Source organism: Drosophila subobscura, chromosome E (genome assembly GCF_008121235.1).
Source record: "Drosophila subobscura isolate 14011-0131.10 chromosome E, UCBerk_Dsub_1.0, whole genome shotgun sequence".
Taxonomy (NCBI): Eukaryota; Metazoa; Arthropoda; class Insecta; order Diptera; family Drosophilidae; genus Drosophila; species Drosophila subobscura.
Window position 1 is genome coordinate 11,581,229 of NC_048531.1, and position 16,458 is coordinate 11,597,686.

Genomic DNA, 16,458 nt, shown 5'->3' on the forward strand with positions numbered 1-16,458 from the left:
TAAAGCCTGTCAGCCTTATGTACATGAACTGTAATCGCTGTGTACATATGTATGTAATCGCTATCTCGCAATCATCTATAAATATGGCAGCACACTTCAAATTCGCGTTAGTCTTAATTGTCGGCGTTAAAAGCGAGGACTTACAAAAACTTGACTGAAATAACTCAACTTGTAACTAAATTAGGTGAGTTGAGGATTGGGAATTGATTGGCGAGAACAATATGCACAGAACTGCTACGGGGTGTTTAATCAAGTTTAAAATTTAACAACAAAAACTCGAGTGACAGTGAACATTATTGTAGAAAGTCCTCTTTGATCCTTGCGATAACTTAATTTATGGACTGAAATTATAGATTTCTATGCATGGAAAATCACTCGTGAAAGATTAGATTCAAAACGCGTAATTAAAACAATTCGCTGTAAACAAGTCCAGCAAAACACTTGGTGGTGGAGCTCAGCAGCCACTTAGCAAGTGCGATAAGATAGACCAGAGTACTGACCTACTGGTATCATAAGAACTGGTACTTAAGAACAGACTTAGGTATAATCGATTGACACTATCGTATATTGATATTTTCAGGAATAAGATGGCTTTGACCGAGGCTCTCTTCCTGATTGTGGGTGCTTTGAGTGCCGTTTACATATGGTTCCAGCGGAGCCACAGCTACTGGCAGCGCAAGGGCATTCCCTACATACCGCCCACACCCATCATTGGCAACACAAAGGCCGCTCTCAAGCTGGATACCTCCTTTGGGCTGCACCTGTCGGATATCTACAACGATCCCAAGATGCAGGACGAGGCTGTGGTGGGCGTGTATGCAATCAATAAGCCCGGCCTGATTATCCGCGACCCAGAGTTGGTGAAGTCGGTCTTGGTGAAGGACTTCAATCGATTCCACAATCGTTACGGCCGCTGTGATCCCCACGGCGATCCTCTGGGCTCAAACAATCTCTTCTTTGTGAGGGACACGCACTGGAAAGACATCCGCAATAAGCTGACGCCCGTTTTCACGAGTGGAAAGGTCAAGCAAATGTACGTCCTGATGCTAGAGGTATGAGTATACAAGGTACAAGTAGGATTCAGTTAGAATCTCACGCGTTTCCCTGCAGATTGCTAACGATCTGGAGGAACATCTGAAGCGGCATGGCCAGAGCAATCCCGGAAAATACATCACTGAAATCAAGGAAGTCTGTGCGCTGTTCTCCACGGACAGCATAGCCACAATAGCCTTTGGCGTTCGGGCCAACAGTCTGCAGAACCCAAATGCAGACTTCCGCAAACATGGACGCAAACTGTTCACCTTCACCCTCGCCCGTGCAAAGGACTTCTTTGTGGCCTTCTTCTTGCCGAAGCTGGTATCGCTGCTGCGTATTCGGTTCTTCACCAAGGAATTCTCTTACTTCATGCGAAGCACCATTGACCATGTCATGGAGGAGCGGGAGCGCACCGGGACCGTTCGAAACGACCTAATCGATGTCCTGGTTGGCCTACGCAAGGAAGCGGCCGAGGAGCCCACCAAGCAACACTATGCCCGTAACTTTGATTTCCTGGTAGCCCAGGCCGGTGTATTCTTCACTGCCGGCTTCGAGACCTCTTCGTCTACCATGTCCTTCGCCCTGTACGAGCTGGCCAAGCATCCGCAGCTGCAGAGTCGCTTGCGCCAGGAGATCAACGAGTCTCTGGTGGAGGGTGGCGGTACTCTATCCTACGAGAAGATCCAATCTCTCGAGTACTTGTCCATGGTGGTGGACGAGGTGTTGCGCATGTATCCAGTGCTGCCCTTCCTTGATCGCGAGTACAACAGCATCCAGGGCCAGCCAGACCTCTCCCTCAAGCCCCACTATGACTTCACGTACGAGCAAGGCACTCCGGTCTTCATCCCAGTCTATGGATTGCAGCACGATCCGAAGGTAACGTTAACGATGAATGAAGACCAAAAACCAGATTAGGTCTCAATGGTTGGCCTCTCTTTTCTTTCATGCAGTACTGGCCCAATCCCAAGCAGTTCGATCCGGAGCGCTTTTCGCCGGAGAACCGAAAATCCATTGTGACCATGGCCTATCAACCGTTCGGATCCGGTCCCCACAACTGCATTGGCAGCCGCATTGGTCTGCTGCAAACGAAGCTGGGACTGGTCCACCTACTCAAAAATCATTCGGTTAAAGTGTGCGCAGACACCATGAAGGAAATGAAATTCGATCCCAAGGGGTTCGTTCTGCAGTCCCTGTCAGGCATCTACCTGGAGATAGTCAACGATCGCCTCTATGAGGAGAGTGCAGCTAAGGCTCAGTGAGTCGAACTCCGACTACAGATTGTTGGGTATAAAATGATGAAAGTTAGACAGAGAGAGTGTGCCAGTCGCAATGTGATGATTAGAGAGGTTTATGTTGTTATTGATTGTACAATAGTTCGAACCAGAATTGGCAGCCGCGTGATAAAAGCGATCTTTAGTTGTCTGTTGCAGAAAAACAAAATTATTATTATAATATAGTTATCAAATTGCATTTAATCTCTCACTTTGTGTGGTTGTGCGTTGAGCTTGAAAACCTGGAAAACTGCGCCACCAATAAATAAATATAATCTAAAGTTAGTTGAATGCACTTTTAAGTGTTTCCAAAACGCCATAAAGTTAATGGGGGATTAGGCGAGTATTAGGGAGCGGCGATTGAGCCTAAGAGCAGCGAATAAATGAATGAAAAATGCCCAAAGAGAGGGAGGATAGATTGATATCTCGTGGGGGCTAGAGAGTGCACAGATACTATGTAGACTCGGTAATCCGCGTGTGCTTCTTATTGCTCCGATAGACACGCAATTTTCCAATCAAAATGCACTCCAAGATCTGACAGTCTCGGCTTCCCAGTTCAATTTTAAATGACAGAACACGCGAATCTCGGACTTAGTTCACATTCAGTTGCTGTTGGCTGCATTGCTCCGAGACCCAAAGCTAGGTGAGTCATCTATTGTATGTGCATTAGATGCCCAAAGGATTGCGCACGAGCCTCAGGTGTATGCCGCCGTGGGCCTGCAGTATTATTGCCTTGGGATCCAGCCTCATGCGCCGCGGAGTGCGCTCCGATGTGGTTACCTGGTGATTGCGCAGCAGATTCACCAGCCCCACCTTGGCCTGGAGCAGTCCAAAGCGCTCTCCGATGCAGCCATGCGGACCCAGGCCAAAGGGCATGTAGGTGTAGGGCGTCTGAAGTTTTCGGTTGGCGGGCGAGAAGCGTTCTGGCTGAAACTTTCGCGGCTGTGGAAAGTACTAGAAACGTGGAACGAGGTCAGCTATATAACCAGCTATGGAGATTGATTCTGTGCTCACCTGGGGATCCATGTGCAGGGCATAGCAGGGTATGTAGATGGGCATTCCCTTGGGCACACGGAACTGGTGATACGGCAACAGGGAGTAGTCCTCGTCCTCGGCCGTGCACTCTCGGTCCAGGAACGGCAGCGGCGGATACATGCGCAGAACCTCCAGCAGTATCATCTGCATATACTCAAGGGAGTCGATTAGCTGAAGTGTCACCTGTCCTCCGCTGGCTACCAGCGCCTCCTTGATCTCATGCCTCAGACGCTGCTGAATGTCGGCATCCTTGGCCAGCTCGTACATGGCAAAGGCCATTGTGGAGGAGGAGGACTCGAAGCCGGCGGTAAAAAAGAGCACAGCCTGTGCCACCAGGATGTCGCCCTCGAACACAAACTGGTCCTGATCCCCAGCAGCCTTTGCCTGTTGTGTGCTGCGGCGGAACTCGATGAGGATGTCGATGAGATCGTTTCGCGTCTTCTGCGACCGTTCGCGCTCGGCCATCACATAGTTGATGGTGTTGCGCAGAAACCGCGTAGCCTCCGCGGGGACCACCTTGAAGCCAAAGAGCGGCACCAGGTGCGGCAGGAAGAAGACCAGCGTAAATTCCGCCGCCCGCTTCAGGCTAAACTCGAAGACGGATCGGCCGTGCCTGCGGAATTCGCCGTTGGGCTGAGTGAAGCTATTGGCCTGGACCCCGTAGGCCACCGTGGCAATCACGTCCGTGGTGAAGAGGGCGCACAGCTCCTTGGCTTCCAGGTCGAAGCAGCGGGTCCGTTCGTTGTGCAGCGGCTGCTCCCGCAGATAGGCGTCCAGATTGGAGCCCACCTCCGCGATGAGCGGAAACATGTTCTTCAGCTTGTTGCTGGTGAAGAAGGGCGACAGCTTGAAGCGCACCTCCTTCCAGGCCGGATTTTTCAGGAAGAATATGTTTTGCGATCCCAGCGGATCGCCCTTAAAGTCCGAGTTGGAGTATCTGTTGGAAAACTTGCCAAAGTCCTTGATCATGATGCGCTTGATCAGGTCGGGATCGCGCACCAGCAGCGCCGGCCGGTGGAACACGTGTATGCCCACAAAGGGCTCGTTGACAGCATCCGGATGATTGTACAGCTGCCCCATAAAGTCCGCCGGACTGTCCCTCATGCTCAGCAGTCCCGCCAGGTTGCCCACTATCCAGTGGGGTCGCAGCTCTCGTACTCCTCGACGCCGCCAATAGGCATAATGCTGCTGCAGCAGGAAGCAGAGAGTGGCCAAAACTATGACCACCAGCAGGAGCAGTAGAAGTACCATGTTTGCCCCAAGAGATTCCTACGGCTACTGAGGGTTTCCCTAGCGAGCTCATCGCGGGTTTAAGCAGCTTCGGGAGCTGCTTGGGTATACCAAACATCAAGGGTTCATCAAGATGGTCCCGGGATTTATGAATGAATTTAGTTTCTGAATGGGCGAGGCGAGGCTTTTGTAATGCGAATTCTATTCTCTGTCAAAGTTATGTCAAGTTTTTGTATGAGAAGATCAAGGTGATCTTTAATCTACACCAAGCAGCGATTGGTGGATGGATATATTTTTGAAAAATGTATAATTTTATCATTGGTAGAGTATCATCATCATGGTTCCATTGTGGCTGCTGATGCTCGCGATTCTTTCCATCTACCTCTGGCTGCGGCAAAGGTACAGCTACTTTGAGCGCCATAACATCGTCCACCTGCCCGTCGCCGCCTGGACACCGCTGGGACACCTCAGGCAGTTGCTGCTGCTGCGCATCTCGTTCGGCGATCTCTTCCACAATATCTACGCTGATCCGCGCGGTGGTCAGGCCAAGGTAGTGGGTTTTTTCCTATTCCAGACCCCAGCGTTGATGGTGCGGGATCCGGAGGTCATACGCCTCGTGCTCATCAAGCACTTCAACAGCTTTCTCAACCGCTATGAGGCGGCAGATGCTGCTGGTGATCCGATGGGATCGCTGACACTGCCGCTAGCTAAGTACCACAACTGGCGGGAGAGTCGTCAGTCCATGGCGCAGCTGTTCACCAGCGGGCGGATGCGGGAGTCAATGTACCCCCTGATGATGAGAGTGGTGACCGACCTGGAGCAATATCTGCACAGGAAGCTCGGAGACCGGTCCGAGCGGATGCTACCGCTCAGTAAGATGTGTCAGCTATACACCACCGATGTGACGGGAAACCTCTTCTACAGCATGGATGTGGGCGGACTGCGCCGCGGCAAGTCCCAGCTGCTGAAGAAGACCAAGGAGCTGTTCGACCCCGATCCTCGGAAGGTCTTGGATTTCATGAGCATCTTCTTCTTGCCCCAGTGGACCAAGCTGCTGCGGGCCAAGGTTTTCAGCAAAGAGTACGCACAGTTCATGCGCAGCCTAGTGGGGCATCCTCGGGAGCGGAGCAAGGGCGATCTGATCGATCAGCTGCTGCACCTTCAGAGCAGTCGACCCTCCAGCCACTACGCCCAGCATCCGGACTTCATAGCCTCCCAGGCGAGCATCATTCTGCTTGCTGGCTTCGAGACTTCCTCGGCTCTGCTCGGTTTCACCCTCTACGAGCTGGCCAAGCAACCCGATCTGCAGGAGCGTCTAAGGGAGGAGCTGGCAGAGGCATTTTCACTGGCTCCCACCCTCACGTATGAGACGCTGGTCACCCTGCCGTTCCTTCGGATGGTGTGCCTGGAGGCACTTCGTCTATATCCAGCCGCTGCGTTCATCAACAGGGAGTGCACCAGCCCAGATCCCAAGGGATTCTCACTGCAGCCACACGTGGACTTTGTGATTCCAAACGGGATGCCTGCATACATCTCCATCCTGGGCCTGCATCGCGATGAAAAGGTAAGACTGAAGACGAAGACTCAGAGACGCACCGCTCATACTGCTCCATCCATTTCCATTACAGTACTGGCCGAATCCGAATCGCTTTGATCCCGAACGATTTGGTCCAGATCGGAGCAACGATATCGTGCCCATGACCTATATACCGTTTGGAGCTGGCCCCCACGGATGCATCGGCAGTCGTCTGGGGTCCTTGCAGCTGAAACTGGGTCTGGCCCACATATTGAGGCTGTGCCGGGTGGAGGTCTGTGAGCAAACGGTGCCGCAGATACGCTTCAATCCGAAAACGTTCATGCTGGAGTCCAAGGATGAGATCTATTTACGATTTTACAGGGACAAGCTATAAATGAACAGCAAAGTGTCACCGCCTGGCTGTGGTACTTGGGTATGGGGAAGTGGGAAAGTATTATTTGAGAAATTGCATTCTTGAAGTAAATTTGAATTGTTTTGTTTTATTTTATTTGGATGAAACACCTTTTGTTTTGTGGGGTTATTTATGTGGCGACAGACACACGCAATATGGATTAGCATTCACTCGAGAGCGAATTATATTTTCTTTACATTTTGAATACTTTATACACAGTGAATACTTTATACACACATAGTATAGTATAAGATAAATATCTCTCCAAAAGGAGAATCTCTTTTAAATTCAGCCAAGGTTTTTGTTTGCAGACTTAAGCCCAAGCTACGCGGAGCTGTCATATATCTGTATCTCTTTCACCCTTTCACCCTTTCCCGATCTAATCGGGATCGACCGATCGATCGATCGATTGTTGGCTCTAATTGACACCGTCCAAGTGGCTGAGCTTATCCTCAATATCTTTGATACGGCAACGGATTTCGGGGGCCGAGTCTCGCTGGAACTTGGTTAGATTCAATTCGAAGCTCTGCTTGATAAGGGCCAGCGGCTGCTGATCCTTTGCCATGCTGAGGCGCTTGATGAGCATGAGAACAATGTTGAGGGCCTCCTTCTTGAGGCCCGTGTGCGGGACACCAGCGGCCAGCGAGACTGCGGCCAGGACATCGCTGCAAATCTTGCCAACAATGGCCTCACGCGTCTGCAGAACTGGCGTCTCTGTCTTGAGCTTCTTCTCTTGATTGATCTGCGACAGATCGGGTAGCTTGGCCGACTCATCAAAGATGTACAGCCGTTCGATGTATTTGGTGAGGGCGGCCAGCAGACTCACCTGGACCGGGCGCGTGCTCTCGCTTAGGATGCTGGTGCAGTTTGCGGCGAAGAAGAGCTGATATCTGTGCTGGGTCTCGATCGAGTGGCGTGGCCACGACTTGCCCAGCGTCTCCCAGACAACCTCCTTCAGTTTGTTCAGAGTCTGCGCCCGCTTGTTGCGTTCATCGGCTGTTAGATCCTTGCTTGTGCTTGGCTCGTCCTCATCATCCGACTGCGGGTCGCGCAGCTCCTTCTTCTCCAGCAGATTCCAGATCATGTCGTAAACATCCTCGAAGCGATCTGCCTCCAACTGATCCAAGATGTCGCCCAGAGCAGCCAGGGCCAATGTGCGGTAAACTGGCTCCCGTTTGCGGGCCTCGCGCATTGCCGCCTCAATAATGCTCGGGCAGATCTCGTTCTTCCGGTCCAGACCCTTACAGAGAGCAGCCAAGGCCTGCAGCAGTCGCTCCTTGCCCTCGAACGTGCGTCCCTGCAGCCCACTCAACAGCAGGCGAATGAGACGGACTCGCTCCGGCTCCTCAAGGGTGCTGCACAGACGTGTGGCAATTGTCTGGATGGCATTGGCTGCCTGGGCCTTGCGTGACCAGCTGGCATCGGTTAGCGAGGACTCCAGTTTGGGAATGATCACGTTCAAATTGAGACGAATTCCCGCATCGCCGGGACTAGTGTCATTCCACAGATCCTTCCACAGCTCCACATTGGCTTTCGTCTCCTCCGTGGCCTCCTCGTGCATGGCAAAGAAGATCAGCGGCAGCATGCTATCCATGTAGTCCTTGAGCAGCTCGTGGTGACGCTTGTTGATCGACTGTATGGTCAGGGCAATGGACCGGTTGCTCGGCTGCTCCAAGTACAGCTCATCCAATTTGGCAAAAAAGTTCTTGATCGACTGTTCCTTGGCCAGACCCAGCAGATGTCCAATCGCGCTGGCATTATACTTGCGTACAGTCACATTGCGATCCTTGATTCCCACAAAGCAGGCGCGCAGGTATTTGCCCACCACCGGCGTCATCTCCTTGCCCAAGCGGATGCTGATCTGAAAAGGAGAATTGCAATCGATGAGCTTGGGGAAACAATCAATCAAGCGGCTGGGGCACACTCACCAGGCAGACAAAGTGGGCACATCCAATCTTGGTGCCCAGATTCACGCTGGACTTCATCAGCTCGAGCACTTCGGGTGTCATCCGCTCCAGCACGGGGTAATCGATGTAGCGCACGCACTTGCTGATCGTCTCCATGGTGTGGTGAGATTTGGCCGCCTCGGCGCGCAACGTATCCACCACCTCCTGGGCCTCGTTATCGGCGCCGAGGCGTGTGGACACATAGGATAGCTTTGTGTTTTCAAGTTCGCCGGTGGCGCGGAGCAGGCAGGGAATCAGGGTAACCAGGTGTGGGGCGATGAGGGCGCCGGAGGAGTCGATCATGTCTGATATGGTTTTAATGCTCACTTTGCGTATCTCGACCACTTTGTGGCCCACTCCCGTCTCCAGAAGGTAGGGCAGAATGGAGGCAGCGACAGCTGTGCCCGACTTGCCATGGTCCGAGGAGGCTGCGATCACACAGAGCTTGCCCAGAAATGAAGCCGTGCCATGGGCAGTGACCCGGGTGCCCTCGTGTATGTCATCCATGACACGGAAGAGCTGAAACCACAGTTCCTTCAACTCCGGTTCGGGCGCCTCGTCCACCTGCATGGCGTCGGGTGTCACTCGGCTTGGACTTCCAGCGGGCCGAACCAGCTCCTCCGACCGAAGCTTTAGCCCATTGGGACGCTTCAAAAGATCCCTAACGGCCAGACAGCAGGCGATACGCACTCTCCACTCCTTGCTGGTGAGATTGTCCAACAGCTCGCGCAGGATATCCCAGTAATACTTCTCGGTCACCTCTTTGGAGTCGTTGACAATGGTGTCCCATATGGAAATCATCGAGTTCTGTATCTTGGGCGTAGGATCGTACTTATAGCGATAGAGACGGGGTATAATTTTGCCCAAATATGGCTGCATCTTCTGTTTGGATTCGGCGGAGAGGGTCTTCAGTCCGAAAGCAGCTCCCAGCTTACTGGTCCACGCTGCATTGTGGTTCGCCAGCTGCATGAACTGATAGATCATGTCCGGCTGGTTGAGATCCGAGGCCAGGGAGCACAGCTCCTTATATGTGGTTATGTTTCCACCGGTCGGCGTCTTGCCCAGCATACCTTCCGCAAAGAGTTCGGTGTCGGCAGCGACCTGATTCACCTTCCGCTTGCCGCCAATGAGCTGGTCCAGCAGCGAGTTGGCCAAGTCGGTTTGACTGCCAGCATCGGAGAGGGTGTACACGAGTCCCAGGCCACGGGAAGCCACATCCTGCACAAATTCTGCAAATAACAAGCAATAATTAGTTCAACACTCTTCTAGTATGCAAAATGTTCTTTCCTTACCACTATCATCGGATAGTAGCTCGGTGAATGCGAATTGTAGGAGCTCCTTCTTGCGGAGCACAGCGGGCCGTTTGCTGCAGTGCTTGACCACGGCCAGCAGCCATACCGAAATGGCCTGGCGGGAGTGTGGATTGGGTTCAGTGACCAGTCGGATCAGGGAGTTGAGGAACTCCTCAAATGTAGCGTCGTTGCAGTGGACATTGACAAAGTCCTCGGCCGGCTGTCCCTTGTTGACATCATAGCCGCAAAGGGTGTTGACAATCGCCTCCGATATGGCTATATTGAGGGCTGCATCCTTTTGAACCTTGGCGAGGGTGAGGAACTTTTCTAGGTTGCGCTTGGTGAAGTGCTCGCCATCGCCAATTGCCAGATAGCCCAAGCACTTGGCCGCCTCCTCGCGATTCTTTTGGCGGGACGAGGAGCTGCGCAGCAGTTGGAAAACAACACCAAAGATGAGTAGCTTGGTCGAGGCCTCAATGTTCTGCAGCTCGGTCATTTCCGCATCGTCGTCGCCACCATTGCTGCTGACGGCCGCTTGTATCTCGACTTTGACATTTGGAATCTGGACTGCCTTGCCGATCATGGACAAGCACTTAACGGCGGCCGAAACGAGCAGCCATTGCGACTCGCACAGGTTTTTGGCTGGAGGAATAAATCCAATAATTATAATATTGGAATTCTGTTTCAATCAAGCGACCACTTACAAATAATCTTTACGGCCTCGATAAACTGCGGCCATGTGGAATAATCCTTTGGCGTGTTCGCCTGCTTGAGCATGGCAATCTTTCGATTGAATGCGTGTCCCAACACCAGCAGCCAGCCATGCTTGTGCTCAAGAGTTTTCTGCGTGAGGCTGACCATGCACTCAGCGACCTCTTCATCGAACTGATCATCGTCCAGCCCAGAGGCCCACAGAATGGCATACACCTGGGATACATGGATGCGCATGGTTTCGGACACATCTTTCAGGGAGTTGCTCAGAGGCTCCAGCAGATGCAAGTTCTTTGCCGCAAACAGGTCAGGGGCGGCAGTCAACAGGTCGTACAGACAGATAAGATTCGATTCACCTGGGAAAAATGGGGAGAAATTGTAGCAGAGTCTGAAAATGATTCCATTCGTTTACTCACTCCTTTTGGCCTCCACGCCACGCTGTACAAACTGCACATATTGATTGATGGCATTCCCTTCCGCGTCATCGTAGTTGATGTTGATGTATTCGCGCAACTCCGGGGTGTATTTCTCATCGCCCGGAGCAGCCACCACCCCAGCCGAGTACCACAAACACAGACGCAGATAGTCGAGCAGCTCTTCGTAAACCTCCAGGCTATAGGGAAGCTTGGTACGACCCACCACCACACACGAGCTGTTCTTCTTCAGCCGCTTGTTGGCCATTTCATGGACATGCGACATCATTACCTGGAAACTTGGCAACACCACACGGCGCTGTTCCAGCGAGAGATGGTTAAAGTCGCTGATGGTCTCGCTGTTGCTGTGGTTTCCCGCCTTCTCGATGGAGGAAATCAGGCTGTAGTTGACATGATCCTTCTTCGAAGTGCCGTACAGATACGTGGTCACATTCTCGCGCAGAGAATTGCTGAGCGTTGAACGAGAAATGCATCAATAAGATACATGGATCGGTAATGAATAAAAGCATGTAGTTACCGTTCGCCTGCAATGAGCAGCAGCAGGTATCTGGCAGGCGCAAAATACTCCGGATAGCAGCTGGTTAGGAACACGCTTGTCACATTCTGGACAATCTGTACCTTCGACTCGGCGTTATCCAGCAGCATGGCCAGAAGCAGATGGTGCTGTCCGTCCAGCTTCACCTCAGATGGATCATCCACATCCATTGCCTCGGAGGTCTCCTTCGTTTTCCATGCGAATGCCGGAGCCATGGAGACTAAAGCCTCGCGTATGGAGGAATGTAAGTCTGGGGCACTGTTTGCCAGGTTATTGAAGTAGCCCAGCACCAGCTTTAGGTCCTGATTGACGTCATTAGGGAAACTGCGGGCATGTTGAGCCAGCGCTGAATAGGCCGCATTCTGCACATCATTGGGCTCGGCTGTGTCGCGTCCAATGACTTTGGTGATGCCAGTGAGGATTACCCTGGAAACCTTGGAGACCAAATCACGTGGTCCGCTGTGGACGGAACAAAAGGTAAGCGTAACATGAGCGCACAGGAATTTGAGTTAATACAATCTATAAATCTATTTCTTACTCTTTAAGAACCAGTTCCACAAACTGCAGCGCCAAAACCTTGCATTTTTGATTGGTGTTTGTGCCAAACAGTCCCTCAAAGATTACCTGCAGGCCCTTGGTGACATTGATGCTCTTACCACGGCACCTGATCAGATACTGCAGCAGCTTCTGACGGACCCGGGCGCAGCAGGGACGCGTCTGACGGTCTGGTAACTTGCTCTGATTACCAATAAAGAGCGTGTAGAGGGGAGCCGTGACGGCTGGATTGCTGAAGTCCAGCATGGTGCACAGCTTGCTCAGCTCAGCTATGGCCGGAGTGGCCACACTGAAGCGAGTGTCTGCTGAAGCCACCACGAGGGGCACAAAGACTTGGAGATCGGTGAAAACGCCGGCGCACAGGAACCGAACGATGCCCTTCTTAACCTTCTCCAGCTCCTCGGCCCGCCAGTTGTTGGAAATAACCCGCTTAAAGTTGTAAACACTGAGACCTGCAGGGACATCGTGCTCCTGGGTGATGCCATAGGGAAGGAGCAGTACGTCTTGAAGGAGTGAAAGGAAATTCGTGCTTATCGAATGCTTTCCCTGCAGATTCAGCAGGGTCGCCCGCTGTGCGGGATCATCCGGTATCTTCATCTCGCTCAGTATCGGCAACAGCAATGTGAAGAGTTTGTCCTGGTAGGTTTCCAGCTTATCCTCGCTTCCAACTACTTTGGCGGCCAACGCGGCTTGCTGCTCCAGCGAAAGGCGCGGGAACCCCATCGCGATGAATATGATGCCAAAGTTCTTGAGAAATGTTGTGCTATTATGGGCTGCATACTGGTCCAAAAGAGCCTCAACGGGGATCTGCACTAGCGCCCGAGAGGCGAGCCGGCGCTTGATGTGAGTGAGCACCTCCACAACCTGCGCGGGGGGAAGTGCAATATATCAGTACAAAATGACTCAATTTTTTGCAGCGTCATTCTACTAGACGGCGATGACGACCGGCACCAATGGGTGATCCGTTTTGGCCATTTACTTGCCTTTGTGCGGACTTCATTGTGGGGGGAGTTGATCTTAAGTATAACTGGAGTCAGAAACTTTCCCACCGTGGCCTCCAACTTCTCATCGCTGTCTGTATTGCCCAGACGCAACAATACGCGCTCTAGGAGCTCTGAAAAATTGAATGCAAGTTGTATTTTCAATAAGCCAAAAGCTTCGTTCGCAGCCGGTTTATGCATCGATCCAGGCCGACCTGAACCGGGCCTCTTATATTCAGCTAGGTATGCTTTTCAATTTAATATTACCAATTTCCGCACTAGGTCCAGTTTCCATTTTCTTGTTTTTCTTTTTGTATTCAGTTCAGTGAACAGTGTTGCCAAGTTCTCCGTGGACAGCTGCTTTTTCGTATATCGAAATTAGTTCAGTTCGATATTAAGTGTTAATTAATGCCGCCCCGCAACTGTCTTTTTGAAAATGTCCAAGAACTCCTTTTTATTGTACAAAAAATTTGTACATACATATGTATGAATATATGTGGTCATATATTCCTGAAAAGTTTCTTGCTCGGACTTCCACTTGCATCAAGCTGGAAAATTCTGTGTAATTGTCATGATGCACAAGCGCCTATCAGCATCTCCATGAACTGCATTATTCCGACGATGTTTCCTTTGTCTGTTCATAAGAATCAATCCAATACTGAGCTACATTTGCGAAATCAGTTCTTGGTACCCGTTCTTGGGAAAATTCTGCAAAAAAGTCACGAACTTATTGACTATAAAAACTGCAGCAAATGTTCAAAAGGCATCAGTGAGCTTTCAAACGATTCACAAGATGCATTACTCCTCGTTGATCTTGGCTGTGGCTGTAGCAGTGCTGGTGAGAATAATAGCACATCAAGCCTTTGAGTTTCCTTATTCAAGCAATTTGTTTTCTAGGGCCTTGTCAGTGCTGCTCCAAGCCAAAATGACACGGAGATGGTCTGTGAATTTCTGGAAAATCTTGAGGTGGATCGCCAAATGATGCTAGAGAACCTAGTGAATAAGGCAGCAAATCTTGGACAGGAAGCCATTCGGCAGCTGCCACCAAACTCGGGTTTTGAAAAATGTGTGGGTCGGGAGCTATCCGTATGGTACCTTACTCAAGGAGCCGAGTCGATGATTCGCTTTCTGAAAAAGATCAGGTGCTCCTACAAGCGAAAGATACTCTGTAATAGGAACTACCAAAACCAGCCCAAGTTCCGGAACGCGTACAACGCATGGAAGTCCGCAAGTAACGATATAATCTCAGATTTTGATAAGGAGCTGGCCAAAAAGGTTGAAGGGCTGTCTCCAAGAATTTCGTCGCGTCATAAGTTTGAGTTGCTGGATTCAATTAACTCCTACATAAATCGCAATGGAGTGAACCCTCACGATATGTTCGATCGTTTTTTTAATTCCGCTAAATCCAAGTACGGTTGCACCTTTGAGTTGACCTTACTCTAAACCAATTTTAATTAGAAAAATTAAATTCAGATTCCAAGATGTTTTTATTTAAATAAATCGACACCGTTTAAAATTATTAATTAATGCAATCTGTCACGAGTTTTAGGTCATCTTGAGTTCTGAAAAAGATAAATTGCATGAGTAAGGAATTGAGATAATTGCTTATTAATGTAATATTTAATTGAAAAATTTCAGTATTTTTACATGTTGTAAAAAGAGTCAAGGTTCTTCAGCAATTTGTTTTATGAAGACCGTCATGATTTTATCATCAGAATATCAATTAAATACACATATGTCTTATATATCTTTATACACACCTTTGAGTTAAGTGGTTGCCAGCAACTTCTGAAAATGCTGTGGAAACTAAGAGGACTGGACTGTGGAATAATAGCGATTAAAGTTAAATTTTTGTTTTATTCAAAATGAATAATTGCTACAAATATTATCTTTTCCGCTGGTGTTTGTCCTCATTTAAAACTTCTTGAAGCTCTTCTTGGCGCCCTGACCCTTGTTCACTTTCAGAACATTGAAACGAACAGTCTTTGAGAGAGGACGGCACTCGCCAATGGTGACAATGTCGCCGTGCTCAACATCTCTGCAATGACACAAATTAACAATTTCCATTAGAAGATATTTCCACCAGTTCGTTGCGCCTCGGGTTAGTTTCGGGATTCGTTCAGTATTTTTACATTTAGTAAAAAGAGTCAAGTTTCTTCAGCAATTTGTTTTATGAAGACCGTCATGATTTTATCATCAGAGAAGGGAACGTAAGTTCGTGGCGCCTTAGGTCGAGATTCGCAATATTACCTGAAAGCAGGCGAGCAGTGGACGCTCATGTTGCGGTGACGCTTCTCGAAACGACTGTATTTGCGCACAAAGTGCAAATAGTCACGACGAATGACAATGGTACGCTGCATTTTCGCCTTGCGGACAACACCAATCAGGATGCGACCACGAATACGAACATCGCCAGTCCAGGGGCACTTCTTGTCAATGTAGGTACCATCGATGGCCTGCGATGGAGAAGATACAATTATTAGTTGTGGAATACTTTAACATCGAGTGGGGACTCGTCACCTCACGGGGGGTCTTGAAACCCAGACCGACATCACGATAACGGCGGAGGATCTTCTTCTTGGTGACGCCAGGCTTCACCTTGCGGTTCAGGTTGACACCAAATTGTTTTTGGAAGGCGCGCTCGTTCTGGTTAGTTTAGGTGGGAGCGTATCGAGGGCAGGTGGCAGGCAGGAACGTTCAGCGTGCGGGATTTAAACGGAAACAAAACGAAAGGGGCGCAACATTAGTCAAAGTTTGTCTTTGAACCTCTTACCTCGGCCGGAGCCTTAAACCCCAAGCCAATTTGCCGGTAGAAACGTGGCCGCTTCTTGAGATTGATGCTCTTGCGACGCACTGTGGCCACCGCATGTTGTTTGCGGAATGCACGTTCAGTTTGCTGGAATACATTTCGTGTACATTTTGTCAGATACCATGCGCTAAAGTTGGGTTAGGTTGAACTTGGACCACTGTTTCTTCCTCCGCATCACTTTATATCCCACCATCCAACGTCCATTTACGCACAATTCACTTACTCTCACGTTTGCACTATCCCTTTGTCTTACATCCGTCCCTAAACCGCCTTAATTCATTAAATTTTAACACATTCAGAAATCATACCTGGTCAGCCATGTTGTTGAAGCAAAAGAAAGGAAGTTCGGTGCAGTGTGACCGCACTTGGCCGAAAATACCGCCTGCCCCTCCTAAATATACCTACTTATTTACTAAATATACCGGAAATATACCAAACAGAATATACGTGCACACTTACATATACCGTAAATATGAAATCATATTCCTCGATTTTGATGTTCTATTTGTTATTACTATCTTGCAAAGACTTTTAACACTGAAACAATCATTTAATCTGATTGTAAAATCAATTTGGCTTATTTTGAATAATCCATTTTATTGGATTGAATAGCTTAAGACCAAATATTTTATTTTGGAATATTTCTTTTAAATCAGCATCGTGAGCTTTGGGTTCAGTATGTAAGTCTATTTATATT

The 16,458-nt window shown here is 49.8% G+C and overlaps 5 protein-coding genes across 7 annotated transcripts; 2 read left to right on the top strand and 3 right to left on the bottom strand.

Annotated features, from left to right (window-relative positions):
- Nucleotides 1-54: 54 nt before the first annotated feature.
- On the top strand, nt 55-2,505 carry LOC117892508 (cytochrome P450 6g1). Of its 2 annotated transcripts, XM_034798789.1 has the most exons (4): nt 55-184; nt 581-1,052; nt 1,111-1,911; nt 1,986-2,505. In XM_034798789.1, the coding sequence occupies exons 2-4, from the start codon at nt 588-590 to the stop codon at nt 2,292-2,294; spliced, it is 1,575 nt and encodes a 524-aa protein (XP_034654680.1). In that variant the 5' UTR covers nt 55-184; nt 581-587; the 3' UTR covers nt 2,295-2,505. The 2 variants fall into 2 exon arrangements, with proteins under 2 accessions (XP_034654680.1, XP_034654681.1); XM_034798790.1 differs by lacking the exon at nt 55-184 and having other exon boundaries at nt 549-1,052.
- A 436-nt stretch (nt 2,506-2,941) lies between these two features.
- On the bottom strand, nt 2,942-4,611 carry LOC117892509 (probable cytochrome P450 6g2). The gene is made up of 2 exons (XM_034798791.1): nt 3,321-4,611; nt 2,942-3,260 (listed from the first exon to the last, which is right to left on the bottom strand). Exons 1-2 carry the CDS (start codon nt 4,590-4,592, stop codon nt 2,973-2,975), a joined length of 1,560 nt encoding a protein of 519 aa, XP_034654682.1. The 5' UTR covers nt 4,593-4,611; the 3' UTR covers nt 2,942-2,972.
- A 285-nt stretch (nt 4,612-4,896) lies between these two features.
- Nucleotides 4,897-6,541, top strand: LOC117892510 (probable cytochrome P450 6t3). Its single transcript, XM_034798792.1, has 2 exons — nt 4,897-6,135; nt 6,200-6,541. Exons 1-2 carry the CDS (start codon nt 4,909-4,911, stop codon nt 6,479-6,481), a joined length of 1,509 nt encoding a protein of 502 aa, XP_034654683.1. The 5' UTR covers nt 4,897-4,908; the 3' UTR covers nt 6,482-6,541.
- Nucleotides 6,542-6,803: 262 nt separating this feature from the next.
- LOC117892505 (proteasome-associated protein ECM29 homolog) lies at nt 6,804-13,298 on the bottom strand. Its single transcript, XM_034798781.1, has 9 exons — nt 13,220-13,298; nt 12,956-13,086; nt 11,956-12,836; nt 11,400-11,876; nt 10,865-11,331; nt 10,442-10,804; nt 9,738-10,379; nt 8,428-9,674; nt 6,804-8,360 (listed from the first exon to the last, which is right to left on the bottom strand). The coding sequence occupies exons 1-9, from the start codon at nt 13,245-13,247 to the stop codon at nt 6,918-6,920; spliced, it is 5,679 nt and encodes a 1,892-aa protein (XP_034654672.1). The 5' UTR covers nt 13,248-13,298; the 3' UTR covers nt 6,804-6,917.
- A 1,491-nt stretch (nt 13,299-14,789) lies between these two features.
- On the bottom strand, nt 14,790-16,137 carry LOC117892515 (40S ribosomal protein S11). Of its 2 annotated transcripts, none has more exons than XM_034798800.1 (4): nt 16,070-16,137; nt 15,473-15,598; nt 15,203-15,408; nt 14,790-14,990 (listed from the first exon to the last, which is right to left on the bottom strand). In XM_034798800.1, exons 1-4 carry the CDS (start codon nt 16,079-16,081, stop codon nt 14,867-14,869), a joined length of 468 nt encoding a protein of 155 aa, XP_034654691.1. In that variant the 5' UTR covers nt 16,082-16,137; the 3' UTR covers nt 14,790-14,866. The 2 variants fall into 2 exon arrangements, with proteins under 2 accessions (XP_034654691.1, XP_034654692.1); XM_034798801.1 differs by lacking the exon at nt 15,473-15,598 and adding an exon at nt 15,726-15,848 and having other exon boundaries at nt 16,070-16,104.
- Between the last annotated feature and the right edge of the window lie 321 nt (nt 16,138-16,458).

Bases quoted from the DNA above. Each gene is read 5' to 3' on its own strand.
- LOC117892508 (XM_034798789.1), top strand. From the start codon at position 588: ATGGCTTTGACCGAGGCTCTCTTCCTGATTGTGGGTGCTTTGAGTGCC. The intron at 1,053-1,110 runs GTATGAGTATAC...GTTTCCCTGCAG, and splicing joins TGTACGTCCTGATGCTAGAG to ATTGCTAACGATCTGGAGGA. The intron at 1,912-1,985 runs GTAACGTTAACG...TCTTTCATGCAG, and splicing joins GATTGCAGCACGATCCGAAG to TACTGGCCCAATCCCAAGCA.
- LOC117892505 (XM_034798781.1), bottom strand. From the start codon at position 13,247: ATGGAAACTGGACCTAGTGCGGAAATTG. The intron at 9,675-9,737 runs GTAAGGAAAGAA...TGTTATTTGCAG, and splicing joins GCTACTATCCGATGATAGTG to AATTTGTGCAGGATGTGGCT. The intron at 8,361-8,427 runs GTGAGTGTGCCC...TCTCCTTTTCAG, and splicing joins GTGCCCACTTTGTCTGCCTG to ATCAGCATCCGCTTGGGCAA.
- LOC117892509 (XM_034798791.1), bottom strand. From the start codon at position 4,592: ATGGTACTTCTACTGCTCCTGCTGGTGGTCATAGTTTTGGCCACTCTC. The intron at 3,261-3,320 runs GTGAGCACAGAA...CCACGTTTCTAG, and splicing joins CCCTGCACATGGATCCCCAG to TACTTTCCACAGCCGCGAAA.
- LOC117892510 (XM_034798792.1), top strand. From the start codon at position 4,909: ATGGTTCCATTGTGGCTGCTGATGCTCGCGATTCTTTCCATCTACCTC. The intron at 6,136-6,199 runs GTAAGACTGAAG...TTTCCATTACAG, and splicing joins GCCTGCATCGCGATGAAAAG to TACTGGCCGAATCCGAATCG.
- LOC117892515 (XM_034798800.1), bottom strand. The intron at 15,409-15,472 runs GTGACGAGTCCC...TCTCCATCGCAG, and splicing joins GTTTCAAGACCCCCCGTGAG to GCCATCGATGGTACCTACAT. The intron at 14,991-15,202 runs GTAATATTGCGA...GTGTCATTGCAG, and splicing joins CACTGCTCGCCTGCTTTCAG to AGATGTTGAGCACGGCGACA.